The sequence below is a fragment of the Ochotona princeps genome, chromosome 6, assembly GCF_030435755.1.
Source record: "Ochotona princeps isolate mOchPri1 chromosome 6, mOchPri1.hap1, whole genome shotgun sequence".
NCBI lineage: Eukaryota > Metazoa > Chordata > Mammalia > Lagomorpha > Ochotonidae > Ochotona > Ochotona princeps.
In genome coordinates, this window is record NC_080837.1 from 56,585,155 (window position 1) to 56,602,457 (window position 17,303).

Below are 17,303 nucleotides of genomic sequence, written 5' to 3' on the forward strand. Positions count from 1 at the left end.
ATAGTTACGAAAGTTTTCATGCTTAAAAAAACATTTGCCTAAAACTGCTCCAGCTAGTTTGATGTTAAAGTAAAGGAGAGGGCCCGGCGGCGTAGCCTAGCGGCTAAAGTCCTCGCCTGGAAAGCCCCGAGATCCCATATGGGCGCTGGTTCTGGTCCTGGCAGCTCCACTTCCCATCCAGCTCCCTGCTTGTGGCCTGGGAAAGCAGTTGAGGACGGCCCAATGCATTGGGACCCTGTACCCACGTGGGAGACCTGGAGGAGGTTCCAGGTTCCCAGCTTTGGATCGGCGTGCATCGGCCCGTTGCGGCTCACTTGGGGAGTGAATCATCGGACGGAGGATCATCTTTTCTGTCTCTCCTTCTCTCTGTATATCTGGCTGTAATAAAATGAATAAATCTTTTTAAAAAAAAAAAAAAGGAGAAAGGCCCGATGCAGTAACCTAGCGCTGAGGTCCTCACCTTGCACGCACTGGGATCCCATATGGGTGCCAGTTATAATCCTGGCAGCCCTGCTTCTATTCAGCTCCCTGATCGTGGCCTGGGAAAGCAGTCGAGGACAGCCCAAGGCCTTGAGACCCTGCACCCACATGGGAGACCCGGAAGAAGCTCCTGGCTCCTGGCTTCAGATTGGCGCAGCTCCGATGTTCCGGCCACTTGGGAGTGAATCATTGGACGGAAGATCTTCCTCTCCTCCTCTCTCTATATCTGACTTTCCAATTAAAAAAATACTAAAAAATAGAGTCAATCAGTAATTACTGCAATTATTTTTAAAATCTGGTTAAACATTGAAACAAATGGCGGAAAATGGGATTTTCCCTTTCACACACCTGAAATAAACATTTCTTATGTTTGTCAAGATGGACGTTTGCTTGCTACAGCCTTACTCTCCAGATCTTCCTTGACGCTTTGTCTAATCGTACCTAAATATTTCAGAGAAGTGTGAACGAAACTCATCCTTGGGGCTTTATTTCAGGGACATTTTGGCCGGATTGTTATCCATTTTTGGAATATGTGCCAGCAGCCCCTCCTTTTACATTTTCAGCAACTACTTCATCATTAGCCTGTGAATACCGTGAAGTTTCCCTTTTCCAAGGGACACGCCCTCATCTGGGAGAAGCCGGCCGGTGAGAGCAGCACGGAGCTCAGGTTTCAGGTACAGGTACGCGGCGTGACGTCACGGGCGGTGCCCGACGTGGGTCTGGCCGGAAGCGGAGCAGCGCCAGGCCCCGCCCGCTCGGCCGCGCGAGCCGGTCCTGAGCTGTCGGCCGCCGCGGTCGGGCTCGCGGCCACCTAGTCGCGCTCTCGGTGACTGGCGGGGACTGACGCGATCGGCGAGTCCCCCGACTACGGAGGGCCTCGGCCAGCGGCGGGGCGGGAGGCGGAGGATGGAAGTGGGCTTACCGGCCACCAGCCTCTGTCACCACAGCAGCCCTGTGGCGGCGACGATGGAGCGGGAGCCCGTGGGCCGTGTGGAAGGAGGCGAAGCAGGCGCAGCCTCGGGAGCTGCGGCCGCCGCGGCGTTCCGGGAGTCAGCGCAGCGGGTAGGTGGGGCTGCTGTTGGTGGCAGGCCGAGGCCAGGAGAGCCGGGCTGCTGCTCCTGGTGTGGTCCCAGACCTTCCTCCCAGGGGACGTGAGTTTCGGGGTCCGGCTGTGTGCCTCTCTGCTGAGAGAAACCTGTGTGAGGGGAGAGCAGCTGCCTGCGCCGGGCTGGCAGCGCCACGGACCCCGGGGAGGCCTCGGGTTTTCCAGGCTGGGGAACCAGGTTGTGGTGTGGGAACGTGAGAAGGTGTGAATCCCCGAGACTGGCAGTCAGGTGACGGTGGCTGCCACTACTTGTCAGTAGTGCTGTTTGCAGGCGCCTGCTTTGGCTAGTTACAGCAGTTAGTGCTTAGGGTTGGAGTCGGGATCCATAGAGCAGCGGCATGGGGCGGGTATTCGATCCCCGCTTCTACAATGAGACCCTGCTGAGCGGCCCAAAGGACCAGGGATTCCAGTGGCACTGTGAATTGTAGTTGAAAAAATTTCCAGTTGCCACGTTTAAAAAGCAACAGGAAACCAGTAATACTTATTTTAATATTACTTTTATTTAACCCAATTCATCAGAACCATGTCAACCCTAATTTTTTTTTCTTTTTTTCCTTTTCTGTAAGGAGGAGGAGAACATGTATAAAGGAAATTAGGAAACCTCAACCATTGATTAAGGAGCTGCTTTTCATTTTCGGTGGAGACCGGCTGTTGACAGAGACAGTTGAACTGAACCATTAAATGCACAGTGTTTTAATGTGCTTTTACGTTTGAGAGCTTTTTTTTTTTTTTTTTTTTTTTTAATTTGTGAGGCACAGAGTTGAGAAACAGAAAAATATATTGCATTTGCTGGCTTACTTCCCCAAATGCCCACAAGAGTAAGGGCTGGGCAGTCCAGGCCAAACCAGGAACTTGTTTCTGGTTTCCCACATGGGTGCAGAGGCCCAAACTTTTGGAGCATCATCTGCTGCTTTCGCACACACATTAGCAGGAAGCTGGATCAGAAGTGGAGTAGCCCATTTGGGATGCTCAATCTGTGCCACAAAGTGCTCCCCTTCTGATTTTTTTCCTTTTGTTACCAGAGTTGTTTTCATCACTGCTTCAGCTTTGTGCCTATCTCATGGCAGAGTAAACTTACTGTGATACCAGATGGTGTTGTTGGAAGAATGGCTCTTTGTCTTGGTTTATGGTGGTTAGTTGCTTCCAGATTTTTGGTTTAAAAATAAGAAATTCTCTGGGGCCAGTGTAGTAGCATAGCAAGCTAATCCTCCCTGTGGTGCAAGCATCCCATGTGGGTGTGGGTTGATGTCCTGGCTGCTCCACTTCCAATCCAGCTCTCTGCTTATGACCTGGGGAAGCAGTGGAGGATGGCTCAAGTCCATGGGGCCCTGTGTCCATGTGGGAAACCTAGAAGGAGCTCTTGGCTTCAGATAAGCTCAACCCTAGCTATTGTGGCCATTTAGGAAGTAAACTAGCAGATGAAAGACCACCATCTCTGCTCTCTCTGTTTCTCCTTTTCTCTATTAAAAAAAAAAAAAGGTAATTCCACAAAAATCCCCTCACTGTCCTTTACATTTATATCTGGGATTTTTCATACACATATAATCTCTTATTAAACACAGGCCAGTTTTTTTTTTTTTTTTAAAAACAAGCTGTGTTGTCTGTTTTGGTTTCTTATTCATGTTCCTGAAGCAGAAACATTTCTGGAAACCCCAGACCTCCACGTAGTGGTTTGAGCTCAGTAAGGGGAAGAGGTGGGGAGGTGAGGACCCAAGTGGAGGGAGAGACTGTTGTCTTGTAGTCCTTTTGAAGTCTTGCTGAGAACCTGCAAATGCCATAATGCTGGCCCAGCCCCACACTGACTTATTTTAGTTCCTAGTGTGATTTCTGAAGATCAAGGTTGAAACAGCCTATGGGCCAGATGTAGCAGGCCACCTGTTTATCATTTACTGGAACACAGGCACACCCATTCGTTATATAGTTTCCATACAAGCCACTGATTTTGTAGACTATGTGGTCTGCAAAGCTTAAAACATTTACTACTTGACCTTCACAAAAAGAAGCTTGCTGACCTCTGTTTAAAGTGACAAAATTCTGATTTTGCTAGATAAAAATTAAAGATAAATATTTCTAAGGAAAGAGATATTTAGTAGAAAAGCAGAGTTACAGAGAGAGAAAGGCGGGGCGGGGGGGGGCGCTTTTTCCCTCTGCTGCTTCACTTCTCAAATGGCTGCAACAGCCAGAGCTGGGCCAGGCCAAAGCCAGAAACCTGGAGCTCTGTCTAAATCCCCCACGTTCATGGCAGGGGCCCAATCAATTGGGCCATCTTTCATTGCTTTCCCAGGCACATAAGCAGGAAAACAGATTGGAAGTGGAACAAGTGGGGCTTGAATCATAACTCATATGGGATGCTGGCTTAGTGCCTGTGCCACAACACCCAGCAACAGTGTTAGTATTTAAAAAGAAAAGCCTGGGACTTGGTGCAGTGGCTCAGTTGCTAAATCAGCACCTTGCACATTCCAGGATCCCAAATAGGTGCTGGTTTGTGTCCTGGCTACTCTACTTCCCCTCCAGTTCCCTGCTTATGGCCTGGGAAAGCAATTAAGGATGGCCCAAAGCTTTGGAACCCTGCACCGCATTGGAGACCTGGAAGAAGCTCCTGGCTCCTGGTTTTAGATGGGCTCAGCTCCGGCCATTGAGGCTGTTTGGGCAGTAAACCAGCAGATGGAAGATCTTTCTCTCTCCTTTGTAAATCTGCCCTTCCAAAAGATAGGTAAATCTTGAAAGAAGAGAAAAAAAGAAAATCCTTAAATCTCTCTAATAAAAGTCTTTATGAAGCATGAAGATTATAATAAATAAAATGCCATTTTAAATGATGTATAGGGAATATTACTGAAGTTTATATTTATACATATTTAACTTTGATATTTGATTTGAAAAATATGAATGTTGTTTTAGCATTTCCTTTTACACATTTAAAAAAATTTTAAAGATGTATTAAAGTGTTAATTGGGAAGGCAGAGAGACACGGACCAGCTCATTCTGTGAGTGTTGACAGTCACGGAGACTGGACAGAGTAAAGCCAAGAAGAGCCTGGGACTCGCCCCAGCTCTGCTCGTGGGTGGCAGGAACCCAGGTTGAGCCATCAGCACTGTGCTCCTGAACCTGCACGAGCAGGAAGCTTTGATCAGGGGTTGGAGCTGCGAACCAACCAGGTACTCTCATGTGCAATAGGAGTATCATGACCACCAGGCCAAATGCCTGTGCCTGGTGGTCCCCTCCCCTTTTCAACATTTAGGGGAAGAATATATCCACAAGTCAAGGCTGGTGGAGTTTTTGTGGTTATCTTTCTGACCCCCGCCGGAATATTTTGGTTCATTAAAGTTGTCTAAGGCGAACCCATTGAGAGACATCAATTTCTGTGCCTTCAAGAAAGGCAAAATTAAACCAATGAAAGATTGCTGAGTAAGCAGTGAGAAGCTGCTTCTGTTCAGATAGAGTGGGGTGGGATATGACACGGTGTTAGGCTGTGAAAGAGCTGAGCTCTTGATTTGCTGACACTTTGGCATTAGATCCTTTTGGATGGGGGCCAAACGCAGTGGTGCAGCAAGGAAATCCTCAGCCTGGTGCTGCTAGCATCCTAAATGGACCCTGATTTTTTGCTTCTGATCTAGCCCCCTGCTTATGGCCTGAGAAAGCAGCAGAGGATGACACAAGTCCTTGGGAACCTGCACCCATGTGGGATACCTGGCTTCTGATCAGCTTTGCTGTGGCTGTTGGTGACCATTTGGGAAGTGATCCAGTGGATGGAAGATCTCTCTGTCTCTCCTCTCTATAAAAGTTGCCTTTACTATAAAAGTTAATTGATTAATTTTTAAAAAGAGATCCATTGGGTTAGTAAACCCAGTTCTTTTGCTTTCTTTTTTATAGGAAATTAAGGGATCAAAAAAAGCAAGTCAGACTCCAAAAGGATATGGATGAGTTTTTGTTTTTGTTCTATTTAAAATTTTTCTTATTTGAAGGGCAGAAAGAGAGACAGAATCTGTGTTGGTTCACTCCCCAAATGCTGGTGATTGCTGAGGCTGGCAGGACTGAACCCAGAAGCTCACTGCCTGTCTCCCCTGAGGGTGGCAGGGACACACCTACTTGAGCTGCCTCCCTTAGCAGCAAGCTAGAATGGAGAGCCCAGTTGGACTTGAGCCTAGGCCCTCTCATTCAGGATGTAGACATTCTATGTGGCCTGCCCCAAATGCTAAAATGCTTTCCTACAAGAAAATACTAATGTTGGACAGTCTTAAGCCAAGTCTTATCCTAAGTGAAACATGAGACTAATAGGAATAGAGTTGGTGCCTGAACTTGTGGGGGAAAGGGGTTGTGAAAAAGGAGCTCGGATGAATCATCTGTCCACTTTTGTTCTTGAACTTAGTAATTGAGCTGATCTTGCTTGTTGAAGGCTGCAATTTGTTTGAACCCTCAGGATAGGCTAGAAATAATTTTTGACTGTTTTTCTGACTAAGCATAGTCTGTGATAATGGGGTTTCTTTTGTTTCTTTTTTTAATTCTATTTTTGATGATGTTTACTTAGTTGATTAGGGTGAGAAGTGTTCCAGGATCAGGGGAAAATGGGTGAGACTGTTGTTTTCGCATTTTCTTTTCCTTCTTCCTGTAAATGGATGAAAGGGAGAGCAAGGGGAGAAGCCACACCCAGCCTCCCAACCGCCTCAGCACTCAGGGATGGGGAATTGCCACCTGATGTCATCCAAAAGTCCCCGAAGTGAAACATGCCGCAAGGGTTCTGCTCTGTTGGTTTCAGTAGTTCTGGAATGCTGTCCATCTTGCAGATGTAAGGATGAGGTTATTCTTTCAAGGTTCATTGGTTGACACAGTCCACCTGTGAGTCTGTTCACTCAGATATTTACTGTCATGCTTCACTGGGGTCACTTTGTGCTGCCCTCCTTCCTCTGCTATGGTACCAGGTGTTCTCTGTGGGCTTCAGTGGTCTGACCTATCCTCCATATGCCTCTGGGTGTGCTGTCCACTGCTCCATCAAAGCCACTGAGGAGGTACAGTTTTGACATTTGCGCTCCATTGTCAGACCACAGGTCCTTCCACTCTCCCCATAGTTGGAGTTATAAGTTCAGCGATTTAGTTGAGGGGACCCTGAAAGCAATCTTGTCTGAGGTGATCTCAGACCTTTCTGTTGTGTGTGCCCACTTGTACAGGGTCCAATTCATTCTGTCACCCACGTCAGCCTGCTTCTACACTGGCAATTACAATTGCTACGTAAGCTCTATCTCCAGCCCGAGTTTTTTATGCGAACCAGCGGGTGCTGTGACCCAGCCCAATCCTGCCCTCCACACAGTTGACCCTGACGTACACCATCAGGAGCTGCAGCCCAGTCAGAGCGGCCCTCAATAACCCCCACTGGGCTGGTCCCCAGCCCTGGTTTCTGTGTCTGTAAGCATGTACAGTGGACTGGTCCAGTCTGTTCCCCCTCCCATTCAGCTCCTGTATACATAATTGGGCCTTGAAACCTAACTCTTCCCAACAGACCCCATCCTCTAGTTTACACTCGTACTAGCAGGTGCTACGGCCTGTATAGCCAGGCCCACCCCTATTCCTGATTCTCATGCTTGCCAATGGGAGTTGCAGCCCATCAGAGGGTTGCCCACAATTTCCCTACTGGGCCCATTCCCAGACCTGGATCTTGCACTCTCCAGGTGGATCTGCGTTCTAACTCAACAGAATTTGCCCCTTGTCCCAGCCCTTGCTAGCTGATGCTGTGGCAAAACCCAACCAGCCTGCCCTTATTCTGGCTCATTCCTGCACCAGTGGATACGTAACTCTCCCCCAATCTAGTTCACTTGCAGGCCAACAGGTGTTGTAACCATGTGCATCCTGGTCTGCACCCAGTTCCAGCTCTCATGCTCACCAGCAGGAGCAGTAGCCCAGTGGCAGAGTCCCCACAGCTCTCCCACTGGACTCACACTCCCGCCCCCATACCAAGTCTCATGTGCTGGTGTGCACCACAGCCCAGTCTGGCATGGCTCATCTCATCTTGGCATTTGCCAGTAGGTGCTGTAGCCTAGCCCAGTCTGATCTGCCCCTAGTTCCAGCTGACACTGGTGGGTGCCACCACCCAACCTGGCCCAGCCATCCCCCAGTCCTGGCCCTAATATTTACTTGCTGGCAATGTAGCCCAATCCAACCTGTCCTGTACCCTGACCTGGTTCTGCTTGTGGCCTGGGAAAGCAGTTGAGGACGGCCCAAAGCTTTGGGACCCTGAACTCGTGTGGGAGACCTGGAAGAGGTTCCTGGTTCCCGGCATCGGATCGGCGCGTACCAGCCATTGCGGCTCACTTGGGGAGTGAATCATCGGACGGAAGATCTTCCTCTCTCTCTCTCTCCTCTCTGTATATCTGACTTTGTAATAAAAATAAACAAATGTTAAAAAAAAAAAGAGTTCCTCAAGCTCCTCTATCAGATCTCCCAGTGGCAGCTTTCGCATGCACCAGTGGGTCCTTGGCCCAGTCTGGTTGGTCCACCTCCTGTCATGATTAGAACAGTGGCCTTGCCTGAATGGCTCACACCCATTCTGGTTCTTGCTTTTGGGAGCTATAGCCCAGCCACCTGGTCTGCACCTAGACACAGCTCTCGTGTGGCTCAGAGGAAGCCAACATGTAGCCCAGTCCATCCTGCACCCATCCTGGTTCTCAGGAACACCAGTGTATACTGGAGTTTAGCCCAGTCTGGCACACCCCAGATCCGGTCCACACCCATGCCGAGGGATACTGAAGCCATGTCCAGCCCAGACCACCACACCCATATCAGCCCTCACACTTACCAGTGAGAACCACAACCCAGTCAGGGCATCCCCTTAGCATCCTGATTGGACCTACTCCCAGCCAGAGCTTTATGTGTGCCGGTGGTTGCTCTGACCCAGCTCGAAATAGTCCATCCTCTGTCTTGACCTTTGACATTGGATGCTGCAGCCTCATCTGACGCATCCTGCCCCCAGTCCCAACTCTCGCTGGCAGGTGCTGCAGCCAAGTCCTGCTCAGTCTGCTTCCATCCCTGACTCATTCAAACTAGTAGGTGTGATAGTCCAGCCCGACACGACCTGTACTCCAACCTGGCTTCTGCATTTGCCAGTGGGTTAAGGCTTTTCTGATTGTCAGTCTGTGACATTGGGGTTTTCTGAATCTGCAATTTACTATACTATAGTTACCAGTACTGCCAGTTATACAGATTGTGTGTAATGGAGCTGTGCATGTATTTTTTGTTTGTTTGTTTGGTAAACCTGGAGTCAAGCATTAGCTGATGTATAAACTTTGGGGGTAATACAGAGCAAGTGAACCTGTGTTCTAAAGGACCTGGGAAGACTAAGAGAAAACCGTGTATAAACGTGAAGCTACTTGGCACAGGCATTGGCATGGCATTTGGTATGTCTTTTTCCCTTATCTGAGTGCTTGAGTTCAAGTCCAGCCTCTGCTTCCTGCTGATGCATACGTTGAGAGTTACCACGTGATGTTCAAGACCTTGGGTACCTGCCACCTTACTGGGGGGTCCCATCTTGAGGTCTAGGCACCTGGCTTTGGCCCAATGAACCACTGTGGAAATTTGTGAATTGAACCTGCAGATGGAAGATCTTTGTCTTTTTCTCTGCCTCTGTGGTTTTATTTTCTTTTTTAAAAAGATTTTATTTATTTACTTATTTATTTGTTTATATTAGAAAGTCAGATATACAGAGAGGACCAGAGAAAGAAAGGAAGATCTTAGGTCTGATGATTCATATCCCAAGCGCCCACAACGGACGGAGCTGCACTGATCTGAAGCCAGGAGACTCGTCTGGGTCTCCCATGTGAGTACTCAGCAAGTTCAAGGCGAGGACTTTATTTTTATTATTATTTTTAAAATAATGGACAATTTCTTTTTTAAATTTTATTTATTTTTATTGCGAAGTCAGATATACAGAGAGTAGGCGAGACAGAGAAGATGTTTTGTCTGATGATTCACTCCCTAAGTGGCCACAACGGCTGGAGCTGAGCTGATCTGAAGCAGGAGCCAGGAACCTCTTCTGGGTCTCCCATGCAGGTGCAGGGTCACAAGGCTTTGGGCCATCCTCAGCTGCTTTCCCAGGCCACAAGCAGGGAGCTGGATGGGAAGTGGGGCTGCCGGGATACGAACTGGTACCCAAATGGGATCCTGGCACAATCAAGGCAAAGACTTTAGCCACTGAGCTACTGTTCCAGGCCCTCAAAATTATACTTATCTTGTACTTACTTCTTTCAGTAGTCTAAAATTTCCAGTTATTCCATTCATACTGATACTCTCTCTTCATATATATATATATGTGTGTGTGTGTGTGTGTGTGTGTATGTGTGTGTATATATATATATTTTTTAATTTAGTTTTTTTTGGAAGGCAGACATACAGAAAGGAGAAACATAGAGATCTATCATGGTTCACTCCCCGAATGGCCACAGTGGCTAGAGCTGAGCCAATCTGAAGCCAAGAGACAGGAGATTCCTCATGGTCTCCCACATGTGCAGGAGCTCATAGACTTGAACCATTCTCCACTGCTTTCCAAGGCCATAAGCAGGGAAGCTGGATTGAAAGTAGAGCAGCTGGGACATGAACTGCCACTCTCCTGCGGGATGCTGGCACTATAGGCAGAGGCTTGCTATGTGATGACACTGGCCCTGATTCTCTCTTGAATAAACTGCTTAAAATGGACAACATTTGTGATTCTGCCAAGTTCAGGAATAGAAAAGTAGTGGTCTGCTTTCCAGAATTGTTTTACCAGGTTTTTTGTTTTGTTTTGGCTTTGGAGGGGGGGGGGGTTTAAAGTGTTGTTTTTTTTTTTTAAAGATTTATTCATTTTATTACAGCCAGATATACACAGAGAGGAGTGACAGAGAGGAAGCTCTTCCGTCCGATGATTCACTCCCCAAGTGAGCCGCAATGGCTGGTGCGCGCCGATCCGAAGCTGGGAACCTGGAACCTCTTCCAGGTCTCCCACACGGGTGCAGGGTCCCAATGCATTGGGCCGTCCTCAACTGCTTTCCCAGGCCACAAGCAGAGAACCGGATGGAAAGTGGAGCTGCTGGGATTAGAACCGGCGCCCATATGGGATCTCGGGGCTGTCAAGGCGAGGACTTTAGCCGCTAGGCCACGCCGCTGGGCCCTAAAGTGTTTTTTTAAATTTTTTTAAATTGTTTGGTAGAGAGTAAGAGAGACAGAGCTGCTGTCTCTCTACCAAATGTCTTCACCAGGTGGGAGTGAACCATCAGAGGGAAGACCTTCTCTGTCTCTCCTCCTCTATGTAGATCGGCCTTCAAAAAAAGAAAAAAAAGCCCAGCAAAATTCTATCCTTGTGCATGCCGGGATCCTATATGGGCGCCAGTTCCCATCCAGCTTCCTTCTTGTGGCCTGGGAATGCAGTCGAGGACGGCCCATAGCCTTGGGACCCTGCACCCACGTGGGAGACTGGGAAAGAGACTCCGGGGTCCTGGCTTCTGATCGGATCGGCTCAGCTCCAACCATTATGGCTGGTTGGGAGTGAATCAATGGCTAAAAAATCTTGCTCTCTGTCTCTCCTCCTCTCTGTATATCTGACTTTCTAATAAAAATAAAATAAATCTAAAAAAGAAGATGCTAAAACATTCTGCTGACATAATTACCATTATACTTGCCATCCTGGGACTGGCATGGTGCCCTGGCAAGCTAATCTTCCACTCTGTGGTCTCAGTATCCCATATGTACCTTGATTTGTGTCTCGGCTGCTCCACTTTTAACCTGGCTCCCCACTCATGGCCTGGCAAAGCAGTGGAGGATGACCCAAAGCCTTTTTACTCTGCACCCATGTGGCCCATGTGGAAGACCTGCAAGAAGCCCCTGCTCCCAGCTTCAGCTTGGCTCAGCTCAGCTCAGATCAGATCGTTGTAGCCATTGGGAAATGAAACAAAAGATGAAAGATGTTCTGCTTCTATTTCTCCTTCTGTCTTTAAAATCTTTCAATTAAAAACAAGTCTTAAAAAGAACAAAAAAAAATTTGGCACCCAACAGTTTTTTATATATATACATACTGTGTATATGGAGTTGGGATTGCTACAACTTGAAATGCATAGTTTGATTTATTAATTGACATAAATAAAATTAATTTAACCTTATCCAGTTGCTTATTAATTATGACATTCACATATAATATCAGAACTCTGGTATGTATAATGATTTTGACTGCTTAAACTGCTTTGTGTTTCTTTAACACAATCAGAGTTTTGTTTGTGTGTAATGTAAGAATATTAACCTCACTTGAAGCTCTCCTTTTCTTCATTTGTTATTGATACAGATGAGTAATGACAGAGGCTTTGAAAATGTTGAACTGGGCATCATTGGGAAAAAGAAGAAAGTCCCGAGGCGAGTCATCCACTTTGTTAGTGGAGAGACAATGGAAGAATACAGCACAGATGAAGATGAAGCTGATGGTCCGGAGAAGAAAGATGTCTTGCCTACCATTGATCCAGTAGGTTTGGTGCTGATGAATGTTTTGTCAGTAGATTTTGTTTTGTTTACCCTTAAATATTGAATGAAAAGGAACTTTTTTGATTTAAATTAACCGTGTTCTGATTATGAAATTGTGCATTATGACTTTGGTAAAAAGCTAATCACTTTTTTCCATGTGGATGGAAATATATCAAGCATTTGATAGCTTAATACTATTTTTCAGGGTAAGAATTTCATGGTGAATAGATCTCTTGCAAGATTTATGTTTTTGAGTGCCTAAATTTCAGTCCCTTTGAATTAAGAATTATATTACCATGTTAGGTGCCACCCAGAAGTTGAGTTATTAGTTCTTTTAATATGGGTTTGGATTTTCTTCTGAAGATGGAAGTGTATAGCGTTGGCATTGTGTTGCTGTGGGTTAGTCCTCCATCTGTGATGCATTCCGTAGGAGCATCAGTTGGAGTTTTGGTTGTTCTGTTTCTGATCCAGTTCCTCACTCACAGGCCTAGGAAAGCAACAGAAGGTGTCCCATGCACTTCCAACCCATGTGTGAGACCTGGGTGCAGTTCCAAGGTCTTTGCTTTGGCCTGCCCTCCTCCAGCCACTGTGGTCTTTTGAGGAATGAACCAGCAGACGAAAGATCTCTCTTTAAAGACAGGAGCTTCCTCCACATCTCCCACATGGGAAGTGACCCAGGAAATTGGGTTATCCTTTTCTGCTTTCCTAGGCACATTAGCAGCACATGAGTTTGGAAGTAGAACAGCCAGGACTTGAATTGGTGCCCATATCCATTGTCAGTGCCTTATGCAGCAGCTTTACCTGTTATGCCACAATGCTGAAGGCTCTTTATTTTATTTTTTTTTTAAGGATTTATTTATTTTTTATTACAAAGTCAGATATACAGAGAGGAGGAGAGACAGAGAGGAAGATCTTCCGTCTGATGATTCACTCCCCAAGTGAGCCGCAGTGGCCAATCCGAAGCCGGGAACCTGGAACATCTTCTGGGTCTCCCACACTGGTGCAGCATCCCAAAGCCTTGGGCCGTGCTCTACTGCTTTCCCAGGCCACAAGCAGGGAGCTGGATGGAAAGTGGAGCTGCCAGGATTAGAACCGGCGCCCATATGGGATCCCGGGGCTTTCAAGGCGAGGACTTTAGCCAGTAGGCCACGCCGCCGGGCCCAGGCTCTTTATTTTTAAATGTGGATTTCCAATTTTAACTTGAGAGGATACTGTACTCTAATTTTTTTTTTAAAGATTTTTTATTATTTTTGGAAAGCCGGATATACAGAGAGGAGGAGAGACAGAGAGGAAGATCTTCCATCCGATGTTTCACTCCCCAAGTGAGCCGCAACGGGCCAGTACGCGCCAATCCTATGCCGGGACCAGGAACTTCTTCCGGGTCTCCCACACGGGTGCAGGGTCCCAATGCATTGGGCCGTCCTCAACTGCTTTCCCAGGCCACAAGCAGGGAGCTGGATGGGAAGTGGAGCTGCCGGGATTAGAACCGGCGCCCATTTGGGATCCCGGCGCGTTCAAGGTGAGGACTTTAACCACTAGGCCACGGCGCCAGGCCGTGTACTCTAATTTTTAAAAGATAGCTTTGTCAGATATTGGGTTCCTATAAGAATACAGATCCATTTTTCTTTTTTTAAAATATATTTTTATTTTGATTTCTGAATTATGTGGTACAATTTCATGTAAGCTGGGATTCCCCCCAAAACTCCCACCTCCGACAGATTTTCCCCATTTTACTACAATAGTGTAGTCCTTCATAAGGAATCATAATTGTATTAGTCTCTTATGTAAGTGTACCCCAACATTGTTGGTACATACAATGTCAGGCAGTCCAGCATCCCAACAGTTTCATTGGGAATCTTTCATCTGAAAGCAGGGATGCATGTTCCATTATTCCCCCACATCTGTATATGATAGACCCCAGTACTCCATCACTATACACTTCCATAATTGAGAAGCCGTGAAACCAGCTCAACAACTGGTATGAGTTAAAATAGCCAAAACAACAACAACAAATTACAGCTTCATGAAAAAATGTGCCACCGAGTAACTAACACACGAGTGACAAAAAAGGAATTATTTGACATAAACAAAACTGAAATAAAAACATCAAAACACATGGGATACAGCCGAAAAAAGCAAACAACCAACCAAAAAGCAGTATAGATTGGATTATTGAAGTTACACTTTCCATGTTGGTTTCCTTATATAAGAGAGAACATATGGTATTTGTTCTTTTGTGATTGACTCATTTCACTGAGCATAATGGTCTCTAGTTGGGCTCACCTGGTTGTAAATGGAATGATTTCATTCTTCTTAATAGCTGAATAATATTCCATGGAGTAGATGTACCATAGTTTCTTTAACCACTCTTCCTTGAACGCACATCTGGACTGTTTCCATGTTTTTGCTATTGTAGATTGTGCTGCTGCAAATATAGGATTACAGATCCCCTTCTCATATGCAGATTTCACTTCTGTTGGGTATATTCCTCTTTTTCTTATGTGACTGAAGTAGTAAAAGAGAAGCTTTATGTCAGTTTTGTGTGCTTAGCTAAGTGCCATTGTGATAATTAAAGATTTAGATGATAGAAGCTTTGGATTATTTCTTTTTTTTTTTAAATTGCATTTCATCGTGTGACACAGTTTCATAGGCTCTGGGAGTACCCCAACCCCTCCCCGAATCCTCCCCTCATGGTGGATTCCTCCACTTTGTTGCAATATTACAGTTCAAATCCAGTCCAGATTCTTTCATTGTAGGTGTATACCAAGCATAGTGTCCAGCATCATATTGTCCAGATACATTCAGCGGTTTCTTGGGGAGACCGTCTCTGGTCTGAAGGTAGAGCTGGCAGAATATCATCCTGGCCAATGAAAAGCCGTAACACAATATCCACAACAATTTACAACATTATGGAGTTCATTGACATGGCGTTGAGTAACCAATATGTTAAAAGTTGCAGGTTCTTAACCACATCCTGTGATTACTTCATTGACATTTCAATTTTAGTTTATAAACAACCAGCTTCTATACATCTTAATATGACTGTAGGGAACTATTCAGCTGTCTCCTGTCTATTTTCATTTTAGTATTTGGCAGTTTATGGTTTTGGAACATCATTTTTACTGAACTCAGCAAATTTTAGGGTAGTCCAAACTGACTTATAACTCTAACAAGGCATATGTCAACAGTTGAAGTGCAGAATAGTTCTAGGAGTGGTGTGCAGAGAAATCTCCAATGCCCTAGTGAGGAGTAACCTATCTTTGTGTCCTACCTAGTGAGGTATATGTGAGTCTATGCTGACTGTTTCCTGTCTGGTTCCAAGCTTTCCTTGTTGTTCTCTGTCTATCTATTCTAATTGTTGTTGTGGTTTATTTGTATATGTATTTATTTTTTGGGCTCCAGAGTGACCCTGATGGTCCTTGCAGGAGAGGGTAGGGTTCCAAAGTTGGAGCTAAGTAAGGACCAGAGAAAGCTCCCCTCCTGAGTCCTGAAGGAAGTTTACTGTTCTTCTGTTTCTGTGAACCACTCAGGGCTCCTGGCTGTTGTTTCAATGACCTTGGATCCTGCGAGGGGAAGATTTATTTATTAGTTTTTTATTGGAAAGTCAAATCTGCAGAGAGAGAGAGACAGAAAGAAAGATCTTTCATCTGCAGTTCATTCCTCAAATTGCCACAATGGTTTGAGCTGAGCTGATCCAAACTCAGGAGCCAGGAGCTTCTTCCGGTCCTCCCATGTAGATGCAGATTTCGAAGGTCTCGGGCCATCCTCTGCTTGCTTTCCCAGGCCACAAGCAGGGAGCTGAATGGGAAGTGGAGCAGCAAGGATACAAACCAGCGTCCATATGGGATCCTGGCATATGCAAGGTGAAGATTTAGCCACTAGGCTATTGTTCTGAGCCTGGATTATTTATTTTTTTAAAAAAGACATATTCATCACCTCCGATACTTGTCATTCATTCCTCCAAAGTAAAAATTGAACCATTTGATATCTCCCCGGTAGCCCCAACTACTGGCTACAGCCCTCAGCCCCTGGTGACAGCATTCTGATTCCTCCCGCTTGCATGTTTGATGGTTTTAGATTTTACATGTAAGTTTAAACATAGTATTTGTCTTTCCTTGCCTGGCTTATTTGACTTAGCACAATGTACTCAGGCTCAGATTCATCCATGGTCTCGTCTCGTCTCGTCTCTTCTCTTCTCTTCTCTTCTCTTCTCTTCTCTTCTCTTCTCTTCTCTTCTCTTCTCTTCTCTTCTTTTTACTCAGCACTGATCTCAATTCTAGGTTCCTGCTAATATTCACTCTGGGGGACAGCAAGTTGTAGCTCAGGTTAGTGAGTCCCTGTTCGCCATATGGGAGACTGGGTGGAGTTCGTAGCTCCCGGTTTTGGCCTGGTCCAACCGCAGCCATTGTGGGCATTTGGAGATTTAACAAGTGTACTTGGCATGTGGGTTGCAGGAACCCAATTGTGCCATCCCTGTTGCTTCCCAGGTCTCTCCTGGAGTGGGGACCTAGAGCTGGGTATTGGATTCCAGTGCTCCTAAATGCGCCAGGGGTGTCTTCATGCCACGTCAGACACTTTGCTTTCCGTGAACTTTCTGAAATCCTGTGTGTCTGTTGACTGCATCTTGTTTTGAGAAATGCCTCTTTGGCTTCTCTGTTTTAAAATTGGATTGTTTTCTTGTTATATAGTTGTTTGAATTCCTACTATTTTGGATGTAGCCTTTATCAGACACATAGTTTACAGTTATTCTTTTACTCAGTCTGTGGGGCATCTCTTTACCCGTAACTTTCCACTTTACAGAAGCTTTTTAGTTTGATGTAATTCCATTTGTTTATTTTTATTTCTTGAGTTTTAGGAGTCAAATTGAAAAACTCATTGCCCAGTTGAAGTCCATGTAGTTTCACCTTGTATTTTCTTCTAGTATTTTTAAGATGTATTTATTTATTTTTAAGTATTTATTTATTTGTTTTTAAATATTTATTTTCTTTTTATTGGACAGTCAGATTTACAGAGTAAAGGAGAGACAAAGATCTTCCATCTGCTGGTTCACTCCCCAGGTAGTGGCAACAGCTGGAGCTGAGCCAGTCCAAAGTTAGGAGGCCAGAGCCTCTTCCAGGATTCCTGTGCGGGTGCAGGATCCCAAGGCTTTGGGCCGTCCTGGACTGCTTTCCCAGGCCTCAGGCAGGGAGCTAGATGGGAAGTGGAGTAGCTGGGATATGAACCAGCATCTATATGGGACCCCAGTGCATACAAG

At 45.9% G+C, this 17,303-nt stretch overlaps 1 protein-coding gene across 2 annotated transcripts in view; it reads left to right on the forward strand.

The window, feature by feature from the left end:
• Window positions 1-17,303, forward strand: part of LOC101535103 (signal recognition particle subunit SRP54) — a 69,539-nt gene that overhangs the window by 43,486 nt on the left and 8,750 nt on the right. The window contains exons 1-2 of one of the 2 annotated variants that reach the window (XM_058666342.1): window positions 1,278-1,542; window positions 11,877-12,050. The exons of the other annotated variant lie outside the window; for it this stretch is intronic. Of the exons in view, the coding sequence (XP_058522325.1) occupies window positions 1,387-1,542; window positions 11,877-12,050 (330 nt within the window). The 5' untranslated portion in view covers window positions 1,278-1,386. Of the gene's footprint in view, window positions 1-1,277; window positions 1,543-11,876; window positions 12,051-17,303 lie in introns of those variants that run through there. 2 annotated transcript variants of the gene reach the window in all.